Genomic DNA, 20132 nt, shown 5'->3' with positions numbered 1-20132 from the left:
CAATCAACTTTGATGACAGGTGTTAATTACACAGCCGTGTTGTCATACAGCCTTTGTATTGATTTCGTTTAAATGTGTGATAAAATGCCTTAATTGCTACCATTCAAATTGACATTGTGGTTATTGAAAGTAAATAGTAAGAACTACACTTGAGAACTTCCGTGACCCGGTGTCGCATGATAATCACACGCCAAATATTTACCAAAAGCTGGTTAAGTTATCGCCCTTTCCTATTGTTACGCCTTTTGTAACTTCCTTGTATACGTCAACGCGTCAAAATTTTGTTATGAAATAGAGACCGATTCATGAGTCGAGGTCCTGATGTCTCGAATTTTTTACGCAAGTCCCTTCAAGTTCGACTAACCAAAGTTCTACTGTATAATCTAAATTTAATTGAAATCAATTTTTAGTGCAATTATTAGTCTGATTAGAATTTAAAGAGTTTTAATACTTCTCATTTTTTGTGTCAAAATTTACAATAAAAATGATTATTCTGGAAAATAAATAAATAAATCGAAGTATGCAAATGATCAGAAATTTTGCACACAAGGTATTGTTTAAGAAATGAAAAAAAAAAACACCTTCCCCATTGTCACTTTTGTCATATAGACTTGCATAGGAAACAAACAGTGAACTTTAAATAATCTTCAGTGATGAGAGCTTATATATGTTTGACTTTGGAAAATTTGACTTTGAACTTTGGGAAATATGACTTTGAATTATCCTGAATATCACCAAGTAAACTGCTTCTGAAACCAAGTCTATGGATGGATTTCGTCATATAAGTTATGGAGAGTCTTCATGATTGTCCATTTATGGGGAACAGGAAATAAGTTATTTGGGAATGGAAGTTGAAGAAGAGAAAATAACCTTTGTTTTTTGCTTAAGTTAAGTCAATGAATAATGTACATTAGTCCAGGTGTATAAATATACTGTAACAGGTGTTTAAATGTCATTTTAAATTTTCACAGGCACCTGACACAAAGCTGATTACCTGTCCCATTCCACCAGAATTCCTCACCAAAAAATCCAGGAAGAAAGGTATGGTTGCTGTTTTGGGAAGTAGAGAAAATAATGATTGCCTCTGAAGAAAGTTGCTAGCATTGCTTTATAAAAGAATTATGTGAAAATATATATTAATAATTTGGGAGAACAGAAAATAGTTTGTTTTGTTCAAGAAACTCTACTTGGGTAAAAAAAACCTAGAAACATAAATTTGAAAGAAAAAAAAGTCGCTTCAGGTAATTTTATGTTGTTTTGCACTGATGAAGGCATATAGCCGAAACGTATGCAATAAATAATTACTGAATGTTCTTGTATGTGTGGCTTGTCTGTTTATTTTACATAAATTAATAGAAGCTTTTGAAATGGAAAAATCTATAAACTTAAGGGTAATAAAGAAACTTGCTTAGAATCTGAATTAATTTGAAAATCGATTTTATTCTGTGCAAATTTTAGCCTAATTTCAAGTTTTGGGTCATTTTGAGCAATAAAAATATTGATTCTGAAAAAATGGGGCAAGGGAATTGGCATTTCATTTTTTAGGGTGATTTTGCACAATAAAAGTGATGAATCTGGAACATGGAGTTTGCAGAAAGATCTGAAAACTTACATAATAGTTATTCACCAGACCTACATCAAATGGTACACAGTTGTAGCAAGTGCTGTGTCAAGGAACAAGAACTCTACATTGTTTAGATTTTTAATTATCTCCCTTAGTAATACTTCATAATGCTTGTCCAGAGAATAACTTAAAAAGAAGTAAAGGAATTTAATTAAAACTTCACACATTGATAGATACCATTGAAAGGAAGTGCAGTGTCAAAGAACCGTTATTCTGCCTTGCTTAATTTATTAGTCCCCTACCGGTTTAACCGGAGGGGACTTTAGGTTTACCCTCCGTCCGTCTGTCTGTCTGTCCGTCAGTCTGTCAGTCCGTCAGTCCGTCCGTCCTCAAAACTGGATCCCGCGATAACGCAAAAAGTACTGAAAATATTTTTATGAAACTTGATATATGGATAGATGGCAGTATGGAGATTATGCACGTCTTTTTTTTTTCTTCCTATGTTGAAAATTCTGGTTTCTGTCAGTCCGTCAGTCCGTCCGTCCTCAAAACTGGATCCCGCGATAACGCAAAAAGTACTGAAAATATTTTTATGAAACTTGATATATGGATAGATGGCAGTATGGAGATTATGCACGTCTTTTTTTTTTCTTCCTATGTTGAAAATTCTGGTTGCTATGGCAACAAATAGTCTGAAAATATGGCAAATTTAACACATAAACTGGATCCAGTGATAACTCAAAAAGTACTGAAAATATTTTTATGAAACTTGAAATATTGGTAGATGGCAGTCTGGAGATTATGCACATCTTTTTCTTTTCTTCCTATGTTGAAAATTCTGGTTGCTATGGCAACAAATAGCCTGAATTTCAAGATTTCTGATTTAAATTTTTCAGCTTTTTCACTATATGTTCTTTATTTCTTAAGGTGTTTACTTCAAACTTTAAATATAAGTTTCTGGTCATCAACCACATCATATGTGACAAGGTTTATAACTCTAGCACAAAAAATATCAGTATTACCTCCCTTGAACTTAGATTTTTTAGGGGAAAAAATGTTGTCTTTTTTAAATTACTTCTTTATTTCCTAATGTATCTACTTCAAACTTCATATATATGTTTCTTATTATCACTCGACATTTTTGAGAAGGTTAAATACTCTAGCAAGACTATTTCCAGAATTATGTCCCCCTTGAACTTAGATTTTTTTCGAGAAACTGGTATTTTCACTACAACTTCTTCATTCCTTTAAAATCCCACATCGTAATAATATGACAAGGTTGTATAAACATAATTTCCTTACTAAGTATGGAAACTTAACACGTTACTGTGATATAGACAAACTTATTTTATTATGTTTTGTGGTCGATATTTTCAAATACAGACTTCATCCTCAAATTCATTATAAATGACAATACACAGGAGTGTATGACAATTAAAGAACTTTTTGAGGGACCGGTAGGGGACTACTGTATTGCCCGCAATACTATCAAATGCTTGTTTTTTAATTATCTCCCTTTATGATACTTAAAAATGTTAAATAATGCTTTTTCTGGAGTATAACTTCTAAATTATCAATGAAATTGCATTGAAACTTCACACATTAACTAGATATTAGATAAACATGAACATCACATTATGTATTTTCTTTTTCAGAATTTGTTTTGAATCCGGAAGGTAAAACTGCTGTGAGTATCCTACATGAATACACTCAAAATGTGCTGCGAGTCCAACCTACATATGAATTCAAAGAAATGTGTAAGTGATTAATTAAACTTTTAGAATGGTTTAGTGTTGTTAAGAAAATATTTTAAATAAATCACTTATCAGACCTATTTTGATAAATATACTATATAGTGAAGTTTTCTGGTAGAGATGAACAGACATACAAAAAACGGATAATGGACCTGAAAAAGAAAGGTCATTGATGCCAATCTAAAAAGACTCATTATTATTCCTAGATCTCTTAGGAGCTGTATATTGGTTTGTGGAAGATTGACGTAATCCCTAGTTAAGGCACTAAAAATCTGGTGATTTTGGAAACATTTTCGGAATGTTTGAGTTTTTATAGGATATGAATTCTTAAAATTGAGTTAACTTTTCAGAATGGCTGGTATATACTCAACATCACTAATTCCGCGTCATCACTTACCTCGCGGTAATGGCATATTTTCATGTGGCCAGTGTTAAAATTGGTCAGAATTGACATATTTTATTCAAACACCTTAACAACAAAGTTTTTGTGCAAAATAATTTAAATCTATAGATTTTTACGTAAAACTGAGCAACATTTTACAAACTTCTGCAAAAAACAACAATAGTCCATTAAATTTGTGCATACGTCTGAAACAATCATCATTTTCTAAATGGGGCGTCCGTGGCCGAGTGGTTAAGGTCGTTGACTTCAAACCACTTGCCCCTCACCGCTGTGGGTTCGAATCCCGACAGGGACTTTGGATTCTTTCATGTGAGGAAGCTATCCAGCTAGCTTACGGAACGTCGGTGGTTCTACTCAGGTGCCCGTTCGTGCCTGAAATAATGCACGGAAGGGCACCTGAGGTCTTCCTCCACCAGTAAAGCTGGAACGTCGCGATATGACCTATACTGTGTCGATGTGACGTAAAACCCAAAACAAAAAAAACAAAAAATTTTCTAAATGTTCTTGTTTGTTAAAAAAATAAATTTTGAGTTACAATGTAAAGATTATTTTAATATTTAAAATTATGCAAAATAACATAAAGAAATTATAACTGAAACATGAAAAAACTGAAATAAAACACCATTACTGCGAGTTAAATGATGACATACTATTTTCAAAATGGCCGACACACGGTTTACATCTGACAAATTAAAACTAACTTTGATTGAACATCTTGTTGTTTCCTTGTGTCATATAGCAGAAAAATGACTAAATGATACAGTTTATAACAGTTTTTGTTGTGTAAGTTTATTGTTTGTGTTCTTTTCTGTTTTAAAGTGTTAAGTACCGTGACCTAAGAGGAGCACAGTATAGTACTATTAAGCCTAGTCATCAGTTTAAAGTCTGGCCATCATGTGCGTCTGAAAAATATAACCAGAATCTGCACTGTTCTTTTTCTCAATTTTAGTATTTTGATGCTAACTTCCTGTAAACTACTTATGGACAGTTCTAAATTCAAAGCAGGACAAGCCCATTGTTTCAATCAATGAAGTTAAAAGTTAAGTATTATCTTTCTAAAGGACATAAGATCACATTTTGAATGTATTTTTATTTTCTAAACATATTTTTTTTTTAATTACAGCCAATGCAGATCTACCTTTCAAGGCAATTGTGTGTTTAAATGGTATGCAATATGGGAGTGGAGTTGCTACAGGGAAAAGACAGGCCAAAAATGAAGGAGGTAGGGCATTCACTTTGTATGTTAGTTCATGGTTAGGTTCTTTATTAATAATATACCCAAGTACAGAGGTCTTACCAGTTTAATCAAATAAAGCAAACTAGACAAGTATCTTCATTACCTAACTGGGGTTAGGTATAAAAAATAGTAATTGGCAGGTCAATTTATTGTTATTACCATACTACAAGATAAATTGTCAAAACTAAGTGATCATAGAAAGATATTTTAGGGTTTTAGCACACCTGAGCAAATTGTATATGTTTGTTATACGTCTTTCATCCACATTTCTACAAAAGGCTTAGAACAAACATGTTTGGTGTTTGACATTGTTAAGTAAGCTTTTATTTAGTGTTTGCTCAAATGCTGTGTATTTCATGTGAGCGATTCAGGGTTATTTTTATTGTGTTTTTAAGTAACAATAATGTGCATTTATCACTAACATGTCGACAAAATGAGCATTTTTCTTTTAACCATGAGAATTAATACCATAAAAGTTTATCTTAGCAACACAGTATAATTAGAATTTAATTTTCAACATTATGATCATGTAGTGTCATCAAATTTTCAGCTAAAGCCACTTTAGAGATTCTAGTACCAGAGTTGGCAGAGCTTTGGAGTGAGAAAAATCCTGTTAGTAAACAAAAAAATGAACTTAGTTCAGATATAAAGGTAGGTTCGATTGTAAACTTCTTTATGGTAACTTCTGTATTTTAGATTTCAAATTTAACACATCTTGAACTGAATTTTAATTATTTTACTTCAAAAGACGTTTTTAGGTCCCAACATTAAAAATTGCAGACTTATTTTCAAGAATAGTTACGGTGCAACACATTTCTGTGTAATCTTTGCCTAAGTGGTATTTGACACAGAGCTATGTAAGGGCTTTCTTGGCTGCGTGGTTAAAATCTAATTTCCAACCACTTGTTAGCTCACCAGAGTCGAACGCTCAGGGTGAGCTATTAGTATCAAAGGGGGATACTCCGTCGTCCGTCGTCATGCGTCAACAATCATCTTCTTCTCTGAAACCACTGGACAGATTTACTTCAAATTTGGTCTGTAGCAAAAATAGAAAAACCTTTAAACATCTTCTACTACAGAACTAATTGATGGATGATCACCAAACTTTGTCTGTAGCATTCTTGGGTAGTCTTTTATCAAGTTTGCTCATATTAATTTGATTGGCCCCTTTAAGGGACTGCTAAAGCTAAAAATAGAAATTACTTTAAACATCTATATCTAGAGAACTAATTGATGGATGATCACCAAACTTTGTCTGTAGCATTCTTGGGTAGTTGTTTTGTCAAATTTGCTCAAATTAATTTGATTGGCCCCTTTTAGGGGTCTCTAGACTTAAAAATAGAAAATCCTTTATACAGCTTTTTCTACAGAACCAATTGATGGATGATCACCAAACTTTGTCTGTAGCATTCTTAGATAGCCTTTTATCAAATTTGCGCATATATATTTTATAGGCCCCTTTTAGGGGTCAAGGGAGCTATAAATAATATAAACCTTTATACAGCTTTTTCTACAGAACTTATTGATAGATGATCACCAAACTATGTTATTAGCATTCTTATAGTAATCTTTTATAAAAATTGCTCATATTTATTTGATTGGCCCCTTTTAGGGACTGCTATAGCTAAGATACCCTAGACCATGGCATTTCTTCAAATTATAGCTTAATGAAAGGGAAACAACTCATGTTGGAATTTCTTTCATACATTTGAATGACCTGCTGTTTGCTGATGAAATTATTTGAGGTCATGACCTCTTATGAAATAACTTGGATATATATGGACTTAGTATCAAGCTTTATTTGGTTTCATTCATATTCACTTAATTACATCACTTCATGCAGTGTTTTCTAAAGAAAGCTTATTCTACGTTTTTGACGCAGTACTTTTGCATTTGACGCGGTAATATCATAGCCGTGCGTTTTCTGTGACGCATATTTTTGCGAGCATCGTTGTATATATTTTTTTTCTATAAATAGCATGAATTTCATCAGCTGATCGGTCACATGATTTATCTTAGACGCTTTAGTGAATATTACACGTTAAAAGCGCTCAGACGCTTCAGATTCTGACGTCATTATCCGGGTAAATTCACAATAAAAAAAGCAGTGAAGATCATCTTCATTCTTCAATAAAGACAATGTTAACATTTATGGGCCGACAGAATCTACTGTAATCAACTCTGCGCTTATACCAAATGAGGTTTCCCAACCAAATCAATCGGCGAATGCTGAAACAACTGAGAAATCCAAGCAAAATTATAAATTATGCTCCGAAGCGAGTTTTTCTGAAAGCAATTTTTGGTTGCGGTATGATGGTAATAAAATGACATGCACAGTTTGTATAACTGAAAATAAAGCCAATCCATTCACATCGGGATGCACAAACTTTAGAGTTTTGTAGTACCGTATGGTACTGGTTACGGGAGTTGACGGAAGTTCGGAACTAGTGTGTTAGGCTTGACAGTTGGGCGCCATGTTAGTGTAATTTATAACTAGAAGAAGTAGGCAATTCCTGGCTTGGCTACGATCCAGACGTGGAAGGTAACTCGATTGTTTGTATTGTCTACCAAAGCTCTGTAATTTTACCGATTGGGCACGAATTTGCCCTCAAATAAAAAGTTTGTTGTTCCATACTGTAAAAACCTTACATATTTTGCATGTGACATTTTGTGTATTCATTCACAAAAGTTATAAAGAAAAAATGTTCCATCAAAATTAACCCTGATGTAGTGGTCACTTATCAGGTCTAGGATTTCATGACATTTATGGACTGTCCGTAAATTTATGGATAGTCTAGAAGTTTAAAGATTTTTCAATCCATAAATTTACAAATCTATATTCAATGTGAAATTTGCTGTTTTTAGTTTTACACTAAAATCCGCAGCTTTTGACTAGTTATTTTATTGATTGTTTTATATTTACAAACGTAATGTGGTGAGTTTCATCTATGTATGATGATTTTGAAATATCTAATAAAAGTGAAAATTGAAAGTCATCATATTGTTTTGAATCTTACCATACTGTTACATTTAATCATATAGTATGTAACCTTATTAATTTTAACCTGTGGTTTTGAATTTTAATGCAACTTCTACTATTTTCTTACTTAATGTCTGTAAATTTACAGATACAAAATCTGTAAAGTTATGGCTCGTCCATAAATTTACGGACTGTCCGTAAATATCATAAAATCCTATACCTGTTTATTCTGCATTATTTTATTCTACATAATCTCATGGGAACACACTTGCAACATAGATATTTTTAATAAAGCCTCCAAAATATAAGAGCAAAGTATTTCAGTAATAAGAAGGGCAAGTAAAAGTTGAGCTGGACTGGTCTTTCATCAAGTTCTTTGAAAAATAACACTGAAAAACAGTTGCTTCTGGTGAGCGACTCAGGGCCATCATGGCCCTCTTGTCTTATATTTACCACTGTGTGTATAAATCTGCCAAGGAATTTAGATTGTGTCATGTTCAGAAGCCATCTGTACAGTAGTCTGCTGTCTGTGGTTATTTGGTCTTCCTTCACTTTGGTATTCCTTTAACTTGAAAGTCAATGCATGACCTTAACAGTGTTGATGTGACTTAGACCCCACCTAGTATGTGGATTTGAATCTTTAATCTTGGAAACAAAATATCTATAGTTTATAGCAGTCCTGTTACAGTTCTTTATGTATCAGATATTTTATGTGAACTGTCATTGTGCGAAAAACTGCAAACAGATTTAACTTATTTTTGGCTTGATACATTATTAATGAAATCTTATTGTGTATTTTAGTTTTTTGAGCAAGTTGCCATAGAAGACCCTCGTGTTCCAGAATTGTGTGTAAAATCCTCACTTCCTCAACCCTACCAGGTGCTCCACACATGTCTTCAAAGGTATGCCTTGCTGTTTCTTGTTTGATTTCAGTTTTATAATCTCTGTTCATTAGAATGGGCAAATAACTCAAAAGAAATTGTGGCAATAAATTACCAGGTGATACCTATGTTTTTCTGTGATTAAATGAACATGACTAAAACTGTCTGTTTCTAATGATTTATATATCAGTTTTGTTTGCAATTGCCTGTTTATGAAAACTAGTCAGTACTTAATGTGACATTATGCTCATACTTTCGTTGTCAAGTTGAGCTGAATTTACTATATACATGTATTTCAAAAGATTAACTGTTACAATGGTGATTTACTAACAATTGATATTGGAAAATGTTTAGGATGAAATATAAATCTGCCTAAAACATAAAAAGACTGCCCTACTCTTTTTATAGATTGAACATTACAGGTAAATTCTGATGAATATTCATGGAAATTTCCTTGGGCCTTGTGAGCTATTTATCATTCATGCGAAGTAAATTATAAAATTGAAACTTCTCTTATCTTAAATTTTTAGGTCCCTTACCAGTGCCAATATTTAGGGAATATGATATGAGAGTTAAAAAATAAACACTGATTTTATACACAGATATGTAACCTGTCTAAAGTGTTTAATTAAAACAATTTCAATAAACTGAACAATTGCAGCCTTTGATAAAAAAAGAAGAAAAATACTTCATTAATTTGCAGCTATGGATAAAATATAATCATCCTAATCATCCAATGAAAAAACATTACAATCATGCAGTATAATATAAAATAAATACCACTTTATCTTGTAGAAACTACGGGCTGGGTGATACAACATTTAAAGTAGAGAAGAAGATGATAACTAATCAAAAAACAGAATTTACGCTATCTGTAGGGAAACGGACCTGCACTGTAAGTACATGTATACAAATATGATACACTTGGTGAAAAAAAAGATTCATAAGTGTACTTTGTTTTATTATGCCCTCATTAGGAGGGGTGAGGGGGGATTTACATTTGCCCATGTATGTCCCACTGTCATGCTGTAAGTTCTGTATACTGAAAAAAATACCCAAGAGGAATGTGGGGGCATTGTGACACATTGCTAGTTATATAATAATATGACGTGTTGTATTTATCCATTTTCCTCTTATTTTAGTTATATAATACTTTACAAAGTCAGTAGATGTTATTGGTAATAGTGTATATATATTTATACCCCCAAAAACGAAGTTTGGGGGGGTATATAGGAGTCACCCGGTGGTCGGTCGGTCGGTCCAGACGTCCGTTGCATTTTCCTTGTCCGGAGCATAACTTGAAAACTTATGGTTGGAATTCAATATAACTACATACAATGGTCAAGCACATTGAGAGGAAGTGCAGTGCACAAGAAACCATAACTCTATCTTGACTAATTACAGAGTTATTGCCCTTTGTTACTTTTCCTTGTCCGGGGCATAACTTGAAAACTACTGGTTGGAATTCAAAACAACTTCAATACAATTGTCAAACACAATAAGGGGAAGTGCAGTGCACAAGAACCATAACTCTATCTAAAAGTAATTACAGAGTTATTGCCCTTTGTTGCTTTTCCATTGCTTTTTTTTTGTCCGTTGCATTTTCCTTGTCCGGAGCATAACTTGAAGACTAATGGTTGGAATTAAATATAACTACATACAATGGTCAAGCACATTGAGAGGAAGTGCAGTGCGTAAGAAACATAACTCTATCTTGACTATTACAGAGTTATTGCCCTTTGTTACTTTTCCTTGTCCGTGGCATAACTTGAAAACTACTGGTTGGAATTCAAAACAACTTCATACAATTGTCAAACACAATAAGGGGAAGTGCAGTGCACAAGAACCATAACTCTATCTAAAGTAATTACAGAGTTATTGCCCTTTGTTGCTTTTCAATTGCCTTCTTTTTTTTGTCCGTTGCATTTTCCTTGTCCGGAGCATTACTTGAAGACTAATGGTTGGAATTCAATATAACTACATACAATGGTCAAGCACATTGAGAGGAAGTGCAGTGCATAAGAAACATAACTCTATCTTGACTAATTACAGAGTTATTGCCCTTTGTTACTTTTCCTTGTCCGTGGCATAACTTGAAAACTACTGGTTGGAATTCAAAACAACTTCATACAATTGTCAAACACAATAAGGGGAAGTGCAGTGCACTAAGAACCATAACTCTATCTAAAGTAATTACAGAGTTATTGCCCTTTGTTGCTTTTCAATTGCCTTCTTTTTTTGTCCGGAGCATAACTTGAAGACTAATGGTTGGAATTTAATATAACTACATACAATGGTCAAGCACATTGAGATAAAGTGCAGTGCATAATAACCATAACTCTATCTAAAGTAATTACAGAGTTATTGCCCTTTATTACTTTTCCATTGCTTTCTTTTGTCCGGACCATAACTTGAAGACTAATTGTTGGAATTCATTATAACTTCATACAATTGTCCAGCACATTGAGAGGAAGTGCAGTGCACAAGAACCATAACTCCATTTTGACTTATTACAGAGTTACTGCCCTTTGTTTCTTTTCCTTGTCCAGAGCATAACTTGAAAACTACTGGTTGGAATTAAAAACAACTTCATACAATGGTCAAGCACAATAAGGGGAAGTGCAGTGCACAAGAACCATAACTCCATCTTGACTAATTACAGAGTTATTGCCCTTTGTTACTTTTCCATTGCTTTCTTTTGTCCGGACCATAACTTGAAGACTTATTGTTGGAATTAAATATAACTACATACAATGGTCAAGCACATTGAGAGGAAGTGCAGTGCATAAGAACCATAACTCCATCTTGACTAATTACAGAGTTACTGCCCTTTGTTACTTTTCCTTGTCCAGAGCATGACTTGAAAACTACTGGTTGGAATTCAAAACAACTTCATACAATGGTCAAGCACAATAAGGGGAAGTGCAGTGCACAAGAACCATAACTCCATCTTGACTAATTACAGAGTTATTGCCCTTTGTTACTTTTCCTTGTCCAGAGCATAAATTGAAAACTACTGTTTGGAATTCAGTGCAACTTCATACAGTTGTCAAGGACATTCAAAGGAAGTGCAGTGCACAAGAGCCATAACTCCATTTTGACAAAATACAGAGTAACTGCCCTTTGATACTTTTCCTTGTCCGGAGCATAACTTAAAACATACTGGTTGGGAATTCAAAACAATTTCATACAATGGTCAAGCACAATAAGAGGAAGTGCAGTGCACAAGAACTATAACTCTATCTTCAGTATTTATAGAGTTATTGCCCTTTGTTCTTTTTCTTTGTTTTTCTGGACTTATTACAGAGTAATTCAATTAAACTTCATCAATGGCCAACCACATTGAAAGGAAATGCAACATACATGAACCACAATTATCTTTAATTGCCAACAACCATAACTCTATGTTTCAATTCTTTTACAAGGTATTCTGTTACTAGTAACATCCTCATTTCCGAAGCAGACTTGTGGGGGTATTAATCACATTAAGTGATAGTTCTAGTTTAATTTGCTTTGAAAAGGAAAAAAATGATAATTACAAATGTATAATCTATTCTTTGTAGAAATGTTCGATTTTCGGAAAATGTTCAAAACTATTAAAGCAGCAAGCCTCCAGATTCATGCTAACTTTCATAAAAGTTTTGAAAATGTATTTGAATGTGTAATATGTGAAATAACAAAAAAAAGGAAGCAATTTACACATTATCAATGGTACTTACAAACCACGTAAATTACCAAAAAAAGGTCAAAATATGCATAAATAGCCTTAACTGTGTTAGTAACACAGCAGAAATATACTGGTAAATACTGAAAAATCAGTCATTAATCGCACATAATATGAAAATATTACTTGCATCTTGAAACTTTTTACGTTTCCTTACATCTAAGTACATTTTTCTCAAGTTTGATTTTATTGACATATTTTGACATGTCTGGAGGCATGTAGCTTTATTAAATATTAAGGGTGTAATGGTTTACCGGTATATCAATATATTACAAAATGAAAAAATAAATTTTGTAACGCGGTGTAATTTTTGGAAAACCGGTATTTTATAAAAATCATAATTTTCAATTAATTGCCTTCTAATTTTGTACAAATTTCGCATGAAATCTTTAATTGGCGCCATTTTATTGGCGCCAATGTAAGATTAAAATATCTGACAACTAGTACACTTAAAAGTAAATAAGCGGCCGCATAATTAACAAAAGCGTCCCAGATGTGAAATGTCACACGCGACTAGTTTTGTTTATCAAATAGTGTGACACTTTGCTTTCTATTTAGTCCTTACATTTTAAGGACGTTTTTGGGAGTTTTCATATGGACATAATTATAGGCAAAATTAAAACTGTTCAATAGAATTTCTTTAAACTTGGCATGTTGTTAGAATATGATAACAGAAACATTTTAAGCGAAAAAAAATTTGGGGTCACCGTTCTCGGTTTTGAGTTATCTGCCCCTGAATCAGACTTTTCTACTTATTTGAGGTCATTTCAAGGGCAGATAACTTATACATACTTAAATGAATTCTTGTTTTTACTTCTGGATTATGTTTTTCTTTTTATTGTTGAGTACAATACATAATAACATGCAATTCCTTACAGCGTTTCTGTTAATTTTTTCAATGAAAATAAAGGTACTTTAAATTCTTATAAAAGGCCATTTTTTAAGAAAAAATACACAGGTTAAAAGAAGAAGTGGAAAAAAAAACTATCCACTCTAAATTCCTTCTTGAAATTTTGCATATCAACTAAAACGAAGGTAAGGAAAAAAAATTGAATTGTTTCCTTTCATTGTAAATTATCTGCCCTTAAATTTAACAAAAAAGTCCAATTCAGGGGCAGTTAACTCGAAAATGAGAACGGTGACCCCAATTTATTTTTCGTTTAAAATGTTTCTGTTTACAGTTTTAATTTTGCCTATATGTCTATATGAAAACTCCCGAAAACGTCCTTAAGTTTCTACTTAGAATATATACATATAATAATTATATTTAATGTTACTCCATCTTTACATCAAAACATATACACGACAACACGTATTGCAATATATTGCAATATGCTTCCGCAAAATGGCAATATATTGCAATTCGGTTTTTGCCGTATTGTTACACCCCTAATAAATATATCAATACTTCACTCTTAAGTAGTCATGTCAAGATTATTTAATATATCTGTTTCTTATATCATATTACATACATTTTAATTTATTTAGGTCTTAAATCAGCCATAGTATAGATATAAAGAATTTGATGCCATATGAATTTGTAAGGAAAATGATTATAGAAAAATGTAAGGCTGTATAATACAAACTTGAATTTTTTATTGCTTGAATATACCCGGTACATAAGGAATAAACTGCCAGATGTCCATCATGTCATGTACATTGATGTTATATCAATGAAGTTTTATTTATTGTATCTAGGGGAGACAATTATTATTACCCAGGCCATTTTACTAAATAAATCTATATTTAGTAATCTCCCTTTAAAAATGGCAAAGTGAAGAGTAGAATATGTATTTATATTTATGAAAAAAAACAACAACAGATGAGACTTAAAAATAGTGTAGTTCTAATGTGATATAATTAAAATAACATTATATAATTATATATATAGGTGGTATGTAAGAACAAGCGTGAAGCCAAACAGAAAGCAGCTCAGTCCATGTTACAACAGTTACACCCTCTCCTCAAAAACTGGGCCTCAATACTGCGTTTATATAGTAAAAATACAGAGGTCGGATTTGAAGAACAGGTAAATTAGCAAGTAAATTTTATATTGTTGATGTGGACATTACTGTTACTTGGATGTGAACATTACTGAAGAAAATTAATTACTTGACAATTTGTTAGCTAAAAGGGACATTGGATTAGTAAACTAGAATTTCACAGTGAAATTATAAAATATTATTTTTACTGTCCACAATTGAAATCAATTTAATAAATATTATATTGTTAACTATAACAGAAAGATGAATTTCCTGAACAAATTATCCAGCAAGAGAAGAAAAAGAATTTTGAAATCCTCGGACAATTAAAGGGTGCTATGAGAAAAGTTAGAGAACAACGGGTAAGTGTGCATGTACATTTTGTTGTAAACAAGGAGAAAAACATAACATGACGTGTTATTGTTAAGAACCCTATATGTGTTTATTGTTAAGCTACGGACACTTATAGTAACACCAAGATTATAATCATGTAATGATGCTAGGGGATTTTAAGCTATATTCAACAATTCTTAATTGTACAAGTTATGGATGTTTTTTTTTCTATTGTATCATGGTGTTGAAGAACCTATGCTTGTGTTCATGCAGACCTGTGTTTCATAGAAAGTCCTAGGACTTAAGACCAACATTCAGACTGTTAAAGGACTGTTTCAGTAAAGATTTTAAGATCCTAAGTTAAATACAAACTTTAATTGAATTTTGTAAGAAAGGTTTAAAAATACAATAGCATGCCTTTCAACTTCCAATATGTTTATGTTCTTCTGCATTGCTGTACAATATTAGATGGTCAAAAGATAGGAGTCATTACCTAGGATATTTCTTTGAAGTACAAAATTGTCTCTGGTGTGGTCTTCAGACTGAGGACTTTCTATGAAAATAAAACACAAAATGTAGAATGTTGGAGATAGACTTCTTAATTCCTTGATATGTTGTCTGACAATGTTATTAATAAATATCAAACAGGCTGTCACCAGATCAGTTTATGAGGTTCTGTTGAGTATCAGCTTAACAGTTTTCTGGTGGCAGATTGTACATAAATTATTAACACCATTGTATTAAAACTTTTTAACACCAGTTTGATATGAAAGAAGTTTGTCAGTTTCACTTTCAAGAGGAGTTTATGTTAAATCTGAACATGCATGAAAAACCTAATGCTCATGTTTTTGTTAGATATATTACACTAGAAGTCCTTTAAGAGTCTTCAAACCTTACATGTATTATTTTCAATTTTGAAAACAGGTAATTCTGCGAGACTTGTCTATAAAAAAAAACAAAATTATCACTATTAATTCCTTGTAATCGATTTATATTTTCAGAGAAACTTTGTAGATGGTAGCCAGGTGTCCAGCTCTGGCCAGACTCCGGCAACATTAGATTTATGATGAAGGCCAGAGTATTAGTCATTAATTAGTCAATTAGTCCATTCCATATGATGGCCATACTTTATTTAATTGTTGAATATCCATTGTGTCATTCCACTGTGTTTTGGAGAAAATATTGTTTGTTCCAGAATGGTTATTTGAAAAAAATATTGGCCCTGGACAATAAACATTTGATATATTTATACAATATATTTATACAGACAGTGCCATTTGTCTAGGATTGTCAAACAATGTCCTGAATCTAATATTGAGAACATAACAGTTTCATATGTCAGTCTCAAAACTTTTCTGTACAGAAAACATCAAAAACTTGAGATTAAAGACTCGTACCATTATGGATTCTTAGATCGTTGAAGAAAAAGCTATTATGCTTTTATGATCGAGACGGCGTATATCCTAGTCTCCTTCAAAAACTTTAATCTAGCCAATTATACAAACATTTTAGAAATTATCTACATGAAACTTAGAATACTCGCTTATGAAAAGGTGCAGTTGTTTAAACAAGGGGCATAAATCTAAAAGCTATAATTTGGAGTTATACCCCTTTTTGACATCAAATTTTTGTCAAAATTGGTTATTGATAGTCATTGCCTGGACAGTGTAAACACCACTGCTGCTCTTGATTTTTGTGGGAATTCATGTTTTTATGTTGCTGGTTGTGAAATACAAAAGAATCTATCCACAAAATGTTCATGTTTCACTTGCTACATTATAGTCATACATTTTAAATAAAATAGAAATCTCATTTGACATGTTATGTATATACATATATGAATATGGTCAAACCATTATATGAATGAGTATTTATGTTTGAATGGGTTTATTTTGAAATGGGTGATATGTTGAATGGGGAAATGGACAGCATGTTCTTTGGTGAAATTGTTGTAACTTAGTTACTGAATTTGTTTTACACATTTATATATACAAGTATTTAAGTGATAGTTCTGACAGAGCTTTTAGCACGATAGGACCAAAATTGTGGAATGAACTACCTATTAATATGAGAAAATGTGAATCTGTTGAAATTTTCAAAAGACAACTGAAATCATTTTACTTCAAGGACTTTTTTGCACTTTTTTAAGTGACGCTGAAGGCATTGTCTGTTCCTAATTGTTTTGTGCATGTTTGTCTATTTCTAGTGTTTTTATTATTTTCAATGTATAATAATATAATAAAGTCTAGCCCATGTGTTATCATGTGCAGGGGTGCAGGGGTGTAGATTGTTACATGTTGGTGGGGATTGACCCAATCACTGTGACCGTCGCACTGCTGGGAGTATTGTGTATGGTAGCACTGGGAGTAGCACATATAAGGTATATAGCTGTACAACGCCATTGAATATGTATTCTATATGTAGAAATAGGCGTTAAATCAAGTTTTCAAGTTTCAAGTTTGTCAGTTACAATTGTATGTGTAATTTTTTTTTGACAAATTTTATTGTTAACAGTATATATTGTAGAGATTTATCATAACCTCATGAGTTTTACTGAAATATTTGAGTCCTTGTAATGCAAAAATTTTTGTGATGGTCTTATCTGTTGTGAACTGAGGTAATGTTGAATCAAAAACATTAAAATTGCGCAGTGAACAGTGTAGAGTGTTTCAGCCAGATAACTCTGGTGTTCTGTTTGGCCTAGCTTTGTTCTGATAGCATTAATGTGCTGTAATATAATAGTAAGAAATTTATCATTACCTGCCACAACAGTCTTATGATTAAAAAGATAATAATGTAGACTATATTATATACATGTACATTATTGTAAAAGAAGTCCTATAATGTTGTGTAGGTTATCGTTCTGGCAATCTCCTTGATTAGACCCCTATGTACATTTCAGGAGTAAAACTTGTATATTAAAAAGTAAAGAAAACGAAATGAATCATATATATATACTCTTGGTTACGACACCAGTGTCTATTCCTGGATATAGCCTTTGTTTTTATATCTTTTATAGAATTGAAACTTTCCTGACATGTTGCAGTCATCAATAAACTTAAAGCAGGGATATAAATAGATTAAAGTGGGTTTGGGTTGTTGTTGTTTTTTGTGTTTTTTTCTTTTATAAAACTTGAAGCAAAATGGCCATATTGCGCAAATAGAAAGCTATGGAAAGCTCTTATTTTATAATAATTACTGAAAATTTACAAGATTTTTTTTGTTGTTGCATAACCCCCTTCGTTTAAGATATAGAAAGACATGCCTTATATGTAATATATATGAATAGCAGTCACTGAACCTCCAATGGTAAACAGTGTCACTGTTTGAATGTTTCATAAGTCTTTATGTTTGATATTGTACTGTGATGAGTTTGGGATATTTTCACCTGTTGGTAAAGGTAAAGCTCAATGTTTTATTTTGTGGGCAAAGTAAAAATGGCTTGTTGTTGTTATATCAGTACATTTATAATTTATATATTGATGTTTCTTTATGTATTTATTCATGATGAGGGCGTGATACCTGGCAAATAGGTGAAAATTATTGAATAATTGTTAGAATATATGAATTTGTAGAGAATGTATTGATATAAATTGAGGGAAAACAAAATGTGCTAATATTTATGAATAAATTTTTTTACCTATGATTAATTTGATTGTTGTTAATTTTATCAACACAGTGTGTATTCAGACATCCCATAGTGTATGCATCAAGTTTAAAAAATATAATTCCATTAACTGCATGCATATACTATTGGCAGTTTGAACCTGGGACAGACGGTATCTTCTGTCCCAGTTGGGACAGATGGTATCTTCTGTCCCAGTTTGAACATGGGGAGGCTTTTTAGGTCCACGTTTATAAAGATAAGTAAAATATGTCCCTTGGGTCAAAATTATACCCTCAACGACTAATTTATGAGAAAAAAACATCTAATTAATCTTGTGTAAAACTTCCATGTCCAAGAGCTTAGATATTTGGCATGTAGCATTGCAATTACCTATGGACTATTATTAAAGTTAGATTAATCATGACCTGTGGGTAAAAATGACCCATCCTATTGTCCTATTGTCTGATTTTAATAGAAACTAAAATCATCCGCTCACGGACTGCATTGCCCAAACCTTAGATATGTAGCATAAATCCCCCCCCCCCCCCCTATAAAAGGTTCGAGTATATAAATAATTCCCCTGAGGTCAAAGTTGGGCACACATCTGGTGGTCACAATCGTATTACTAAGACTGTGTAGGAAAACACATTTGAATCTTCATGTGTGAAACTACATTTGTATATGGGCTAAAACTAAGTAACTTGGTGTGAGGTATTGCCTAGTGGACCTCTTAATGAATTATGTCGCCAGTGTCAAAATTGGTCCACTTGGTTTACATGTGATTATTATAGTCATAGGAAAGCCTTTATATCTTGTGTGTAACGTGAGTAAGGTATTTCGCTTGTTGCTTTACCTTACGGACAACTGGTAGATGAGTCAATGTCTCTAATAATTATCTAAAATGACTGCCCCAATGTGTAGCCTAATAACGTACTTCTGCACATTTCCCAGCACTATTTTAGCCTTAATCCGGTTATTGTTATGATATTCCCGGAATCCCACATTCGTTACCTGTGGTTATTCATAATACGCACAGTTCTCATGAAAACAGGGGCTGCACAATAATTTATGTGAAAATTTTAAGATTTTTAAGTTTCTCCAAAACCATAGAAGAAAAGGGGTGAAACTTCAGAAAGTTATTTGAAAGCAGGTCCATGTCTAAGGCTTATAACACTAACATTGATTTTGACCGAGTTATGGCCTTTTATCAAGGCTCTTGTTTAACTACCGAACACTGAGAATAGTCGAGCACATTGTCCTACCGGCAGCTCTTGTTAATACAAAATTATCCAAAATTGGAAAGTGTGGCAAGCCTTTTCGCTTCAATCGGGCAAAGTAAAGAAAAAAATCGATATTTAAGTTAATTCTTAGTCTCATTATTATCCTTTGCAGATTTTTCCATTAACCTATGTAAGATTTCAAACTGTATGTTTTTTATCTCTAATTGCAGAGCAGAAAATGATAAATATTCACAAATCAAGGTTTGCAATGTCTTATTTCTGCTTTTCGCGTAGACTTTGTTTTGAGTAATTGTGCAAAATTTATAGAACTGATGATGAGTATCTTCCTTACTTGGGGCGTCCGTGGCCAAGTGGTTAAGGTCGTAAACTTCAAACCACTTGCCCCTCACCTCTGTGGGTTCGAATCCCGACAGGGACTTTGGATTC

The 20132-nt window shown here is 32.7% G+C and overlaps 1 protein-coding gene across 3 annotated transcripts in view; it reads left to right on the top strand.

Moving 5' to 3' along the window:
• Positions 1–16870, top strand: part of LOC132746064 (microprocessor complex subunit DGCR8-like) — a 28036-nt gene extending 11166 nt beyond the window's left edge. For all 3 annotated transcript variants that reach the window (XM_060735129.1, XM_060735127.1, XM_060735126.1), the window contains 9 exons: positions 972–1041; positions 3220–3321; positions 4845–4943; positions 5509–5609; positions 8740–8840; positions 9615–9714; positions 14435–14572; positions 14786–14887; positions 15860–16870. In XM_060735129.1, the coding sequence (XP_060591112.1) occupies positions 972–1041; positions 3220–3321; positions 4845–4943; positions 5509–5609; positions 8740–8840; positions 9615–9714; positions 14435–14572; positions 14786–14887; positions 15860–15925 (879 nt within the window). In that variant the 3' untranslated portion in view covers positions 15926–16870. The remainder of the gene's footprint in view (positions 1–971; positions 1042–3219; positions 3322–4844; positions 4944–5508; positions 5610–8739; positions 8841–9614; positions 9715–14434; positions 14573–14785; positions 14888–15859) is intronic.
• The last annotated feature ends 3262 nt before the right edge of the window (positions 16871–20132 follow it).

This window comes from Ruditapes philippinarum, unplaced genomic scaffold (assembly GCF_026571515.1).
Source record: "Ruditapes philippinarum isolate M1 unplaced genomic scaffold, ASM2657151v2 ctg892_1_1_1_1, whole genome shotgun sequence".
Lineage (NCBI taxonomy): Eukaryota > Metazoa > Mollusca > Bivalvia > Venerida > Veneridae > Ruditapes > Ruditapes philippinarum.
Note: the sequence above shows the minus strand (reverse complement) of the source record. Positions and strands in the feature narration are given on the sequence as shown.